Genomic DNA, 13988 nt, shown 5'->3' with positions numbered 1-13988 from the left:
TTAAAAGATAGCAAATGCATGGCACCAGAGTTATAGTGTGCATGGCCTAATTACTCCCATTACCATCAAGATGTCCTAAGAGGACCGTATGGGCGATAAAGCAATTGATGGCCCTGAAATAACAACTAGTATCTGATAAAGTTTTAGTTTAGCTACCTCCAAGTTTAATGGGCTGGTAGTGAGAAGAGGGGCATTGATGTTTTGTTGCTGGGTTTCATGGAGGATGGTAGAGATATAGACCAAATGTAGAAGAGGATAGTCCTATGGAAGAGAAGAGTTTATGACTTAATAGTGTATGTTTAATAACACAGGTATGTCCTCAAAACCTTAATTAAGATGTTAGTTCTTAATAGACATGTTTTAATGAGATTTTAGGGTTGATATTGAATTAATATCCAATTTTGTTAATTTAATTTACTTGCTTATATGCTAGGGGAAATAATTTAATGTATGATATACATAACTGTTCTATTGTACTATATAATTATATGTATTGTTTCAGGAAGTAATTTAAGTAGAATATCAGCTTTGGGTGTTGATGTTAGAAATTTGATGCTTTTTCTTGATGCTTTGAGAGGATAATTTCCTCATTTTTGGTTTACAAGACCAAATTAATATTTATACTATCAGCGCATAAATTTCATTTTAGTGATTTGTCTTTAATGATTCCTGAGAATGGTTAGGATTAGCATAATGGAGGCTAGCTAATGGAGGCTAGTTGTCCAATGATAACAAATAAGTGGTCTACATGTTGACCTCCAATTGAGGTTAGGATAAGTAGATTTGCTAGTAGGATTCAATATAAGGCTTGTGTGATTGGCTTGAAGAGTATGCTGTGTTGTTTTGAAGTATGAAGAAAAGATGACTAAAGCATGATATCTGTCTAGGAAAAACTTAATATGGTGGGGTATAAGCTATCAGTGCAAATGAGTGTTCCAACCTCTCCCAATGCTATAACATCACTGCTATTGGCTGGTTATCCCTGATGTTTGGAAACCCAGGATTTTTAGCAATTTCAATAGAAATGAAATATGTTGGCTATATTAGAGCAATGATTGATACAACTGGCATATAAAGTTGGAATTGGGTGAGGTCTGAGTATTGTAAAATAACCAGAAACAATGACTACCATCATACAGATGCAAACGTGTCTATTTCAAAAGTTTGGCATTTTGAACATTATTATTCCTGAGAAGTGAAAGAAAGAAAAACAAGAAAGAAAGGAAAAGAAACTACTATAAAGTCATAGCTGGCCTGGCATTTGTAAAGATAATTGATATTTAGATATGTTTTCCCAAGGTTTTATGCTCATGAAAATCTTGTGAACCATAGTGTCCTCAGTGATTGTGTTGGGCATAGCTTCTCAATTCCATCAAAACGTTCTAAACTGAACAAATAATTTGGCCTTTAGAACAGCGAGTGTATATCTGGCATGAAATCTTGCATGCTTTCAACCTAGAATGAATCCATGAGAGCTATCTTCAATGAAGTCCCAACTCTGTCTTGTTTCAGAGGGAAGGCACCTGGACTGACAACAGGTTCTCACTGGAAGCAGCTGGAAGAGGCTCATCTCTCAGGAATCTCTCCTTCAGCCTTCATGAAACTAGTCTTTTTTCTTCTTTCCCATGTTAGCAGTCTTATGGCAACAAAAGAGGCAACATTTTGTGATGATAAATACCACAGCTATCAAACAGACCAACAGGAACCCAATCACATCCAGAGAGTGGTACTGGAACCAGCTAAGGTCATGCAGAGCTGGGCGAAGGTGCTTGGCTCCTTTGTGGCGCATGACATACTCGATCCAGAAGATAGCTCGGTCCAGGGGCTTCATTGGCTGGTCACGTTGGATTCTGGATAATCTCATGGCATTCTCTTTATAGCTGTAGTGACAAAATATATGAGTAAAATGAAAGAGATGCTAATTTGCCGACTTACCTAGCATTTGTTTAGTTGGGATTAAGTCCCACAAGGAACTCAAAATAAATCACATAGACTTGCCACACAAGTGCTGTGTTTTATAAGGTGTCAGAGAGGAGAGCTGAGTGATAGGGAGGTCAATGAAACACATTTGTTTAGCACAGGTTTTTTTTTTGAACTTGGTGTGTAGCTGACACTGGTTTGGAAGTACTTAATGACCTGCATGCACTTCCAACTAATGAGCTGCTTAACAGTGGACACAGTTTCTCAGTTACATATGCTGGCTTGTTTTAGCTCTATTCCTCATAAAATATTTATTTTTAATTTGAATTTGATAGGGGAGCAATATTTATTGGTAAGAGAAAGTTAGTAAGGATCACTAATCTTTTGTGTGTATTTGTGTATCTCCAACATGTAACACATGATTTAAGACCAAGAAGGGAAGTAGACACAGAATTCTCTTAATCTCTATAGGGTCACACATCATCGTGGACATCACCTCTCTAGTTTCTGTTTCTCCTATTCTCTTCTGCCTGTTTCCTAATTCCTTTTTATATCTAGACTCCTGTTTTCAAAACACTTGTTGAGCTATGATTCTTCCTTGCACAAAAGTTCCCCCAGTATTCTCACCAGAATAAAAGCAATGCAATTTTGTTCCTGGACTAAGAGACTGTGTATGTAACAACTAGCAGTACTTTTTCCTGTTTTCTTGCTTCTGGATTTTCTGATTAAGTACATTTTTTATACTGGCAAATCTTGAAACTACCCATAGTGTTCTCCAGGTATGGTAAGAAATTAATATTGTCTCTCACCTTTAGTACTATATATGCAATAGTGCATATCATTATAGAAGTAAAATAAAGTTTTAGCGAAAGTTTTATAACTTCAGAAAATATTGGTAAATATTTACCCTTTCTTTAAGATTAACGTTCATGATTACTTTATTATGTATTATTCTATTATATTTACTAGTTTCCTTGTTACCTGTAAATATATATTTGTGATATTTATGTTCATAGACTAGTTTCAGACTAACCATGTCTATTGATTGAAATATAAATTTAGAGTAACTTTATTATTAATAAGCACAACTTTCAGATACGCGAAATAACAAAGTTTTTTAAAATCATTCTTTTTCAAATAGGATAAAATCCAAACTGATGATGATGTGAATCTATCAATATTTTTAAAGGAATAGTTATTCACTCCAATATAAGTGCACATATTTTCAATCCGAACACTCAGGAGGCTGAACCAGGCAGAGTCATATGATTTCATGTATGGTCCTGTGATTTTATAGTAAGACTATGTTCTGAAAAAAGACAGAAGACGTCTATCTAAAGAGAACAATTTCAGCCGGGCCATGGTGGTGCGGTCCATGGTGGCGCGTGGCATGGTGGCGCACGCCATTAATCCCAACACTTGGGACGCAGAGGCAGGCAGATTTCTGAATTCAAGGCCAGCCTGGTCTACAGAGTGAGTACCAGGACAGCAGCCAGGACTACACAGAGAAACCCTGTCTCAAAAAACAAAAAGAAAACAAAAATAAAAAAAGAAAAAAAAAAAGAAAAAAAGAAAAAACAAATTCAAACAAATAAACAAGCAAGCAAGCAAACAAGCAAACAAGCAAACAGACTCACGTAGGGTCATTAATGACAGTCCGCAAGGCAGTGAGAAGGTCTGTAGCTGACAGTGTGTTGAAGTCCACTCTAACAGCTGCTCCCTTGGCTACCATGTGGTTAATATTATCAGGCTGATCCCCAAACAAGGGAATACCAACGATAGGAATGCCATGATAGATCGCCTCATAGACGCCATTGGTCCCACCATGAGCTATGAAAGCTTTGGTTTTTGGGTGACCTGCGATGAGAAGAAGGTTTACATAATTATTGATCATAATATTAAAGAGAGGGGAAATGTGAAGGCTTAGAAGGGGGCTGTTCTCAAGTAAGTATATTATTACAGCCACAAACTTGTAGTGACATTTGCCTTACCAAGAAGGTCATTCTGGGGGATCCACTTGTACAGCCGTGTGTTAGATCCTAAGGTGTCTGGTTTCTTACCATCAAATCTCCACAGAACCTGTTACACACAGACAATACCTTATTTAATTACAGAAATTTCAAGACTTTGGTATATTTTGATTCTGGGGAATAGAGATTACTCAGTTGAACATTATCCAGATGATGGAGAATGAAATTTAAGTGAGGAGAATTCTAAAATATTATGAAATATTAAGAGGTTGAAATAAATAATACATTGTTTGTACATGGCTTCATAATAACTTGAGCATAACATTTAATTATACTAATTTTATATGTCTGTTAATTAGTGAAAAATTCGTGTGTGTATACATGAAATTTTTAGGCAGTTAATATAATCATTATTGTCACAATCATGGTCAATTAATAACAGTTTATGACTATGTATATTTCATAATAATGCAATATATGGTATATATATATGTATCATATATATTCTCAATATTACGTCTTTTTAAGTCATAAGCACACTATTTTACCTATATTTTCATGTTCCATAGGCTCTTTATTATAATTGAATTTATTTTGATTCATATGGTATAATTTACTATTTCTAAAAATAACTTATTTATTACCAAGAATTAAATTTATGTTTTTACAGATAAAATTTTTTAAGGACTGTCCATGGAAAAATGTCAGAAGGAATATTGAAAACACATTTTCTCTTGTTCTGAATACAATTCATGTTTAGTATCAAAAAGAGTTTTAAAGTAAAAAGAATCCTCACAAATTAGAATGTGAACTGCGAGTCTTTACTTTCTGCATTCTTTGAGTTTAATAAAATAAATAAGCTCCATAATAGGAGAAATTGGTATCAAGAAATAGAGGGAATTTAGCTTGCAAACATCCAAATACTGCCACTGTTTGAAAGTCATTCAATAATACAATTAAAGAGTGACAGCTGCTAGATTCTTCCTATGTTATCCTTGTGTACACACGACTCCTTCTTAAATTCCAGTCTCTTTCACCATCCAGAAAAACAAGCTCACTTGATGTTCTGGAAACAGAATTCCTCCTGATAAGCTCATAATTTCATAATCCTAGTCCTACTTCAGCATAGGACCTTTTTTCATCTGTTCTCTCATATTTTCCTACATCAGTAATTAGGAAGAATATATTTTGACTCTTTCTTTACAGACATTCTTGTTTTATTTTCTGTATGTGGATGTTTTGCCTGCATGTAATTCTCTGCACTGTGATTATTCTACCTGGCGGTTTGAAGAGCACATTGGATTTCCTGGAAGTTGAATTGAGGACACTTGTGAACTACTCTGTAAATCCTAGCAATCAAGCCCAGTTCCTCTGCAAGAGCAGCCTGTGCTCTCCATGCATCACAGAGGCATTGCTCCAGCCCCAGCATAATATTCCCAATTATAGTATTTCCTCCTCCTCTTTCTCCTTCCTGTCAGCCTTTCTCTCTTTTACTTATCCTTTTCTCTCACTTCTTTTGAGACATTGACACATGGAATAGACCAGAAAAGCTTTGGAATGAACATGAAGTGAAAATTGGTGGTAAATATGAAGAGAAAGTCCTACCTCAGATCTCTAAGCACCAACATGTCAGCTATGCACAACCATGCCGGATCTCAGTGTGATCTTTCAGCTCATAATGTGAATCAGAAACAGACTAACATTCTATCCTCTGCAATTCATAATTTTCTTTTTAATATGATGTTTGAGATGCATAAGAAATGCCCAGTTACTTTACTTTTCACAGGAATTTTCCCTACTGTAATCCTGTCAGTTTTCAATAGTCTTATTGGTTTTTGTTTGTTTGTTTGTTTGTTTTTTCAAGACAGGGTTTCTCTTTATAGCCTGGGGTGTCCTGGAACTCATTCTGTAGACCAGGCTGGCCTTGAACTCAGAAATTCGAATGCCTCTGCCTACCAAGTGCTGGGACTAAAGGAGTGTGCCACCACTGTCTGGCTTTAATAGTCTTATAATACATTTGTGAACCTAGTGGACACTTTATCTTACCTTCTGTGGAATCTGGGCAAGAGCAGAAGCAACTACATTGGCCCTTTCCTCTGTCATGTTTTTAACCATTGATCCCAGAGAAAACACCACCACACCATGTTCTCCAGAGCTCTGAACAAATTCTTCCATTTCCTACGAAGACAGTTGTGACAACACAAATATATTACTGCATGGGTAGCATTATCTAAAGGACGGAGACAAACATTACCAGAGGAAATCACAAAATTATGGGAATTATTTTGGGAAGACAAGTGAGTGTCTTCAGTGCCTCAGTCTTCAGTGTTCATGGAGAGTGCATTTGTACTATTAGTACAATAGACGAAAGTTAAAAAATTAGAGGAATAAAAAGTATTGTTAGTAGAAAGGTCACTTCAATTTAGAGGATCATTAGAAGGTATTTTAAAAACAATTTGAGAAGGAGGCAGAAAGATTGTAAGAGCCAGTGGGGATGGATGACATCTTAGTGTCTACCAGGTACAATAAGACTGATGCACATGTAAACTCACAGAGACTGTAGCAACATGTCTTAATCATTCACACGTTTAAGTCAGATGAAGTCCAGCACTGAGAGTAGAAAATGGTCACAGACTTCCACTTCTAACTGAGAAGCTATTTACAATTGATATCTGATAAAAATGGGTTAAATCAGTTCTCCCTAATACAGAGTAACTGGTTAAATCAATCATCCAGCAGAGTAGGCCCTAAGTTCAGGAGTATTTAGCCAACCAAAAATAAATGCCATGCTTTTTATCCTTCGTGTTTTTTTCTCTCCTTTTGTTTGATTGCGTATTTTTGGGCTATTGCTTTTAAGTCCATTCCTTTGATTTTCTTTTTGATGATTTCTTTGAAGGAAATGAGAGAGAGGAGCAGTGACAGAGGCAGTGGAAAAACAGCAGGGAGGGAGTGAGAGAGGTTGATGAGAGATGAGATAGGAAGTCTAAGAGGGAGACCAGGAGATCAGCAGCATTTGGAATATAATTTAATAAGTAAATTTATTTTTTTTATTTTCACATTGAAAAGAGAGAAATTATTTGTAGTACATTTTAAATAAAAATAAAGATGTTTCTACTGTCAAAAAAAAAGAAAAGATAAGAAGAGAAAAAAGAAAAGAAAATTCTATGACATAGGGAAAAACAAAATACAAAAAGCTAGTGATGTATTAAATAATCCCAGTAGCCCGGGAATAAATTAGGAATTAAAAAGAGGAGTACTTTATAGTAAAAGCTAATGAAGAAAAAAGAAATATATCAAAATGAAGAGATTGTCTAAAGAGGTGGCGGATATTTGTAAATTGTTCAGAGAGTGTGTTACAAAAATACCTCTCTGGCTCTGCCAGAGCCTTACATATACAGAGATGGATGATGGTGCTAACCATTGAACTCATCACAGGGTTTCCAATGGAGGAGTTAGAGAGAAGAGTGATGGAGTTGAAGGGACTTGTGTCCCCATGGGGAGAATGACATTATCAACCAACTAGAGCTCCCAGTGTCTAAACAGCCAGCCTGGGAACACTCATGGAAGGACCCATGGCTAAAGCTGTATATGTAGTGGAGGATGGCCTTGTCAGGCATCAGTGGAAGAGAAGGTTTTTGGTGCCAAGAAGGCTGGATTCCTCAGTGTGGGGGAGCTCCATGGAGGGAATCTGGAATGGGTATGGGGGCACACCCTCATAAAAGCAGAAGGAGGAGAATGGGATAAGGGGTTTCGGGTGGGGGATAGGGAAAGAGGATAACATTTGAAATGTCGATAAATAAATTATACAACAACAACAACAACAAAAAAAGAAGAAAAGAAAAGAAAAACCCAGATAATGGAATTGGCTATTGCAGTAGAGCATTTGAGACTTTTTTCAACAACTTAACATTACCCATATTACTGGGAATCCTTATAATTCTCAAGGACAAAGGACTGTCGAAGTGGCCCATGGACCTTTAAATAATATTTTCATAAAATAAAAAAGGGTGAGGTACATCCCTGTACTCCACAAATCTTTTTAAATCTTATTGTTTTTATTTTGAATTTTTTCAAAAAAAATGGATGCCAAGAAATTTGTTCTGAGGGTCTATGGTACCCTACAACTAGGCATACTTATGCCTAGGTAAAAGGAAAAGATCCACTTACTTACATAAGGCATGATACCTATCAGTTACTAAATATGGGAAAGAGGATGTGTTTGTGTTTTTTCTGCAAGAAGCAGAAGGAGCATAGTGACTGCCAGAGTGCTTGGTGAGACATGCTGAAGCTGGAACAATGAATGATGCTGACCTGTGAGCTTGTTGAGTGCCCTGACAATGGTGACTGGGAAGCTGTATTGGACGTATGTTCCCGACCCACCTTTGCTTACCTATACAATAGATGAGACAAGGGTCTTGCCTTGCCTCAAGCTTTTAGACCTTGTTGGACAGAGAATCAAAAGGAGAAGTTATAATGAGCCTTGTATTTTTGGTAAATGTGACCAGTTATTTGTACTCAATCATGGATTGGTCTAGAAATGAATCCAATATTGGAAATAACAGTCTTTGTTCGGAAGGCTGGTTCTGGACATTTTCAGAGACATATTTGGAAGTTAGCTACAGTTCACTAGGATATTATGCCAGCAAAAGATAAAGTTGAGACAGGATCTGGATTTCAAACAAGTGTTAGTGCATGTGTTAAGGCTCTTTTAATTTTCAAGTTAAAATTACTTCTGATTCTTCTAGAGTATTTAATGTAAGTTGCATGATTGTACACTTTTAGTTGTGTTACTGTGTTGAAACCTGGCATCTGTTACAGAGGTCTATCAACTAGCTTTTGTTTTATTGCCTGTGTATTACAGAACCTTGGTATTCTGAAAAAAGCTTGCAAGTGTTAGAAGAAGTGAGTCAGGTTTTAAGCAGAATCAAGAGGGTAGTCGGCTTGATTATTGCTGATATAATAGCTTTAATTACATTAATTGCTATCACCACTGCTTCTGCAATTGCTTTGACACAAGAAGTTAAGAGAGCTACCTTTCTTAATCATTTAGCAAAAAGTGTTACTAATGTGTTGATTATACAGGACATTTTAGATAGGCATTTGGAACAAGGGATTGATGCTCTTCATCCTATTCAAATTATTGGAAAGTGATTCAGAGTTTAAGGGTAAGGAGCCAACATGGTCAAGTGTCATACCAAATACCACTGGAATTGTGTTACTTCTAAATTAACAAAGATAGTCATTATAATTAGCAAAAAGTTTAAAGACACTTGCAGGGAATTTGGCATAATTCTAACACCTCTCTGCATGTTTTAACTTTGCATAGTGAGCATATAAATTTAAAGAATGCTGCTCTGCTGAGCACTGATGCTGCAGATGTTGCTGACAAAATTACCTGTGGCCTGAAGTCAGTATTCCCATTTAGGTCAAACTTCAACAAAGACATATACATCTTGAGTCTGGTAGTTCTTATTGTCCTTGGAATACTTTTATTCCTGCACATCATGTGAAAGCTTGTCTTTAACAACATAAAAATATTGGCAGCTAAAGTACATGCCTTGAAACTGAAAATGAACCCTCAGACAAACTTACTAATTCAACAGGCTGGAAATCAAAGGACTGGTAATGTTATGAACAGAGCCTTACCAACCTAAGGCAGGAGTCTATTGCTTTTGATAATGCACATTCCACAAAGTGTACAGAAGACACTCTTGTCAGAACTACCTAAGACAGGCTCAGTCTTGTTTATGAAATAAAATACGGGGAGAGGTGGAGAGCTTTTGGGGTTGCTTGGCAAGAATCTGACATTGGCCAAAGAAAAGGAAATGGGCTTCAGGCAGGAATCTGACATTAGGCTAGAATAAAGAAACGATTTCAGGCAGGAATCTAAATCTTAGGCTAAATCTAAGAAGTAATTTCACTTAGAAATAGTGATCAAGGGAGTCATCACAGAACTTTGTCTAGTTTCTTGCTTATTCTTTGACTCCTTGTGTTTATTGTCTTGCTTGTTCCTTGACTACTTGCATCTATTATATCGCTAGTTCCTCAACCTAGAACTGACCTTAATACTTGCATGTAATTAAAATGATATAAAAGCAAAAATGAGGAGGGGGAATGGCATAGGGGTGTTCCTTGGGAGGACTATGGAGAAGAGGATGACATCTCAACTGTAAATAATTACAATATCCAATGGAAAAAAGAAAAGAAAAAAATAAGATTTCAGGAAAAAATCCTTTCTAATATCAAAAGAATAAAGAATTCAATCAGTTGATGCAAATGATACAAAATAGCCTCAGATTGAAATATCTTCCAATTATCTGAAAAATTTTCAATAGTTTTAGCTTTCAGAAAAACTCAATTCCATATATGTTAATATTCAATCATCATCTAGTTATAATGAGTGTCACAACAATTTAAATAATATAAAAAGTCTCCTACATATATTATGGAAATTGAATACTTATGCATTTATCCTTGTTGGAAATGTCAAATGATATCAATATAAAAACATAAATCATTTTTCTTCTTATATGAGACATTAGTAAGATATATACAGTTAACCTATGCCACCCTTTGGTGATTTCTGAGGGAAATAGTTGCAAGGAAAAAAATTCACCTAATAATATTTACTTCATCACTATTCACAATGACCCTAATATAGAATTAGCTTAGATATTCTTCAACTGATTGATGTTAAAAGGTGTTGGTAAATATGCAATATATAATAATGTTTTACTCAGATAGTAAAGATATTATTATTATATAATCTCAGGTAAACAACTATTGTTTAGTGGACATAATGTTAAGCAGCAAGCCAGCCATAGAAATATAAGTGCTGTTTTCTTTTTTATATGTGCAAACTACAAAGACAAAACCAAAATACCCGCAAGTCCTAAATGTAGAAAGAATACAAGGAAGTGGAAACTGTAAAAGGGAGCAGTGTGTGGAACTCACACACATGAAGCTGTCTGACACCGCCTACATGCCATGTTATAACCTGCTTAGTTAAGTCTATAGTTCTTGGCATTTGTCTGTTTTCCTCTCTCTTCTTTTCATCTGCTAATATCACCCTGTACTCTGGCCAGGCAGTGAAACAACACAAGGATTTGAGGACATTACCTCTGATCGCTGTTGGATAATTCTTTAACTTGTCTATCTATCTCTAATTATACAATACATAACATTTATTACACTGCATACTATAGTTCATCATCAGTATAATATTTTCAAGTAGGATATAATTTCTTTTTAATGAAGAAATTGATTCTTTGTTTCTTTAGTTGTTCAATACATCTCTGGCATTTATTATATGTTCTTGAAGAGAAGATAAATTATTTTTTATGAGTTACCTAAACATCCTTAAATCACTGACCACATTCTAAAGTGATTTGACACTTTGTTTAACAATAATGAGACCCAGAGATGTAAGGAAATATTATATATGTCAACTATCAGAGAGCTCTAATTCACTTTTTATACCTCTCAGGAAGCCAAGCATCTGGAAAGAAATCAAACATCTGATGAAGAATTGTTTCCAGAAAAAACTGTTTATCACGAGAAACCATATAGTTACCTTAGGCAGTGGTTTGGCTGGTTTGCAATGAAATCCTCCAATAAAGTCAAAGTTAGGCAAGAATGGGTGAGGAAATTGCAGATCCCAGAAAGTTCGAATGAGCCATATGTCTGCCTTCCCCATCATCTCAGTTAATGTAGTGGGTCTCCCTGCATCCCCCCAAAATGAAAATATACAATGGTTAAACAAGTTTGTCTGAAATATAGCAGGTGATTTCTGCGAGTTGAGATCATGTAGACAAGGAATTTAAGATGTTTCAATTATGATTTATGATATAATCATATTAATATGAATAATAATTGTGTCAAAATTCCATTGATTTGCAAAGTTACATCCATGAATTTGAAACATTTCGAGTCTTGCAAAGAAACTTGAAAATGATTAGAAAAACAGCTTTCATAGAATATTTAGTCGACTTTATACAATTTCACAGTTATTCTCTTGATTTATGATTCTTGAAATACACCGTGATAATATGTAAGGTGTGGCCGTGATAATATGTAAGGTGTGGCCGTGATAATATGTAAGGTAAGTTTTCTTTATAACTGCTCTACTGTGTCTATTACAGGAGACTACAAGTAACACTTAGCCATATCCATAAAAGTTAAAGCTGGATATTTCCATAAATAGTTAACATTTAATATATTTCTACTATTAATTTAGGTAGTATGTTATTTAATGAAAAGATATTTAAAGAACAAATTAATAAATATGTGCATTTTATAGCAAGATTTAAGGCTTTAAGACTTTTGTAAGTTTTACAGATCTGAGACATTTCAAATTCTAAGAAAAGCAAGTTACCTTAACTGTTTCTGGTTCTAGTGATACTATCTAATTGTGAAAAACCTTTCATGATATACTTGATAGATACTTTAATTTTTAAGGAGATATGTTTTCTTCAGTGCTACACAGATAGTTGAGGTAGCAAATTATGAATCTGTAGTGTTCTCTCTTGCAGTCATTAAAGCACTCAATGAAATCTGGAGTTTGTTTCACTGAGAAAAACATAGAGTAGATCAAACGATTATAAAGCAAAATCTTCCCTGTCTCACTTTACATGGTTACTAAGTTCTGGAGTGTTCTGATCAGTTACTCTACAGTATTTGCCTTGTTTTGAGGCTCTCTGCTTGTTTTCTATTTTTACTTGATCAGCTCACAATGAACAATCTCAGTCTATGACTTTATATTCACCTTACACATTCTCATTCAAAGTAACATCAAGTCAGAATTTCCCAGTAACAGTGAAAGGCACAGTTTACCTAGAACATCACTGTAAAGCTGACTCCAGGACTTCTCATTAAATATTTGGAACCAAAACTGAAAATATAGCAGCTGTAACATATTCTTCACCCTTTCCACAAATGTCATATGGTCACTTAATTCTGACAGAACCATAGGCACATAGGAAGGGGGAAGTGGAAGCCCCCCACTGTACTTTTCATATCTGTGTCCAGGACAGAAGAGGTGACTGTATACCAAAGGTGTCTTAAGCAGTTCTGCCAGCAGCTCACCACAGGGACCTATGGCATCTGCAAGAATGACATCAAACTTAGATCCTTGGAGTTTCTTCATAAGACTCTTGTTCCAAACTACTGCTTTACAGAAACTTTCAATGATGTCTGAATATTCACTGAAGACTTTTTGCATTTTTGAATAATATGTCCAGAATGAATGTTTTTGAAAGTCGTATGTCCATTCATCTACCCATTTTCCAAAAGCATATGCAAGATCATCTTTACTCATAGGTACAGGGTAAATCTCAAAATTGATAGAAGATTCATTGGTAGGCTGGATGAGAATAGAAGCAGAAGATACAAGAACGGTGACTTCATGACCTCTCTGCACAAGTTCATCCAGAATAATCTTGATATTTATCCAATGGCTGTATTCTGTGGGCCACACTAGCACTTTGCCACAGGCTCCATGTCTAAAGTAGCATATGAGCTGTATCAACAGAAAAACTGAAGTCTGTTTCAGAGACATCTTCCTGAAAGAGAATGCTTTTGAAATCTGTCATTCTTTGCATACTTCTTGCTTTTATGTCAAGTTCAATCAGTCAAGAAGTTAACATATAACTTCTAAACTCATTACTGACTAGGTGAGTCTGATGGTGTAACATCCTGTGTAAATATACCCATGGAACATGAACTCAAGGTTCACAAAGTTTATCTATTTTTTTTGTCCCTGATAGTATTGGGCTAAAATTGATTCAATTCTTCTAAGCAAGTGTCGTGTGTTGAACATAACATATTAGTATATGTAAAGAGTCACAGAAAAAAAATTCTGTATTTCTTAAGTGTACTTAACATAACAGTAAAGATCAAACAAGGATCTGAGTGAATCAGGATTTCTTAGACCTTTGGCCTGTTAAAAACTGTGATATATGTAATTCATCACGTTAAATTGCTTGGTCCATCAAATTGCCATATTTTCTCCCAGAATTAGAAGGTGATCCTATAGTGTTCAGGAAAGGAAGACATCTTACAATACTTCTCTTCTACTATAATACACAATTTCTTGGGTTC

The 13988-nt window shown here is 35.4% G+C and overlaps 1 protein-coding gene across 1 annotated transcript; it reads right to left on the bottom strand.

Moving 5' to 3' along the window:
• Positions 1-1134: 1134 nt before the first annotated feature.
• On the bottom strand, positions 1135-13464 carry LOC114635569 (UDP-glucuronosyltransferase 2B1-like). The gene is made up of 6 exons (XM_028784091.1): positions 12723-13464; positions 11464-11612; positions 5937-6068; positions 3912-3999; positions 3558-3777; positions 1135-1880 (listed from the first exon to the last, which is right to left on the bottom strand). Exons 1-6 carry the CDS (start codon positions 13444-13446, stop codon positions 1604-1606), a joined length of 1590 nt encoding a protein of 529 aa, XP_028639924.1. The 5' UTR covers positions 13447-13464; the 3' UTR covers positions 1135-1603.
• Between the last annotated feature and the right edge of the window lie 524 nt (positions 13465-13988).

Source organism: Grammomys surdaster, unplaced genomic scaffold (assembly GCF_004785775.1).
Source record: "Grammomys surdaster isolate TR1022 unplaced genomic scaffold, NIH_TR_1.0 112606, whole genome shotgun sequence".
NCBI lineage: Eukaryota > Metazoa > Chordata > Mammalia > Rodentia > Muridae > Grammomys > Grammomys surdaster.
Note: the sequence above shows the minus strand (reverse complement) of the source record. Positions and strands in the feature narration are given on the sequence as shown.

What these genes read in the sequence shown, in the direction of transcription:
- LOC114635569 (XM_028784091.1), bottom strand. Translation starts at nt 13,446, where the DNA reads ATGTCTCTGAAACAGACTTCAGTTTTTCTGTTGATACAGCTCATATGC. An exon ending in CAGCCAAACCACTGCCTAAG is followed by an intron (nt 6,069 to 11,463) that starts GTAACTATATGG and finishes CTGTCTTCGTAG; the next exon opens with GAAATGGAAGAATTTGTTCA. An exon ending in TTGCCCAGATTCCACAGAAG is followed by an intron (nt 4,000 to 5,936) that starts GTAAGATAAAGT and finishes TGTGTGTAACAG; the next exon opens with GTTCTGTGGAGATTTGATGG.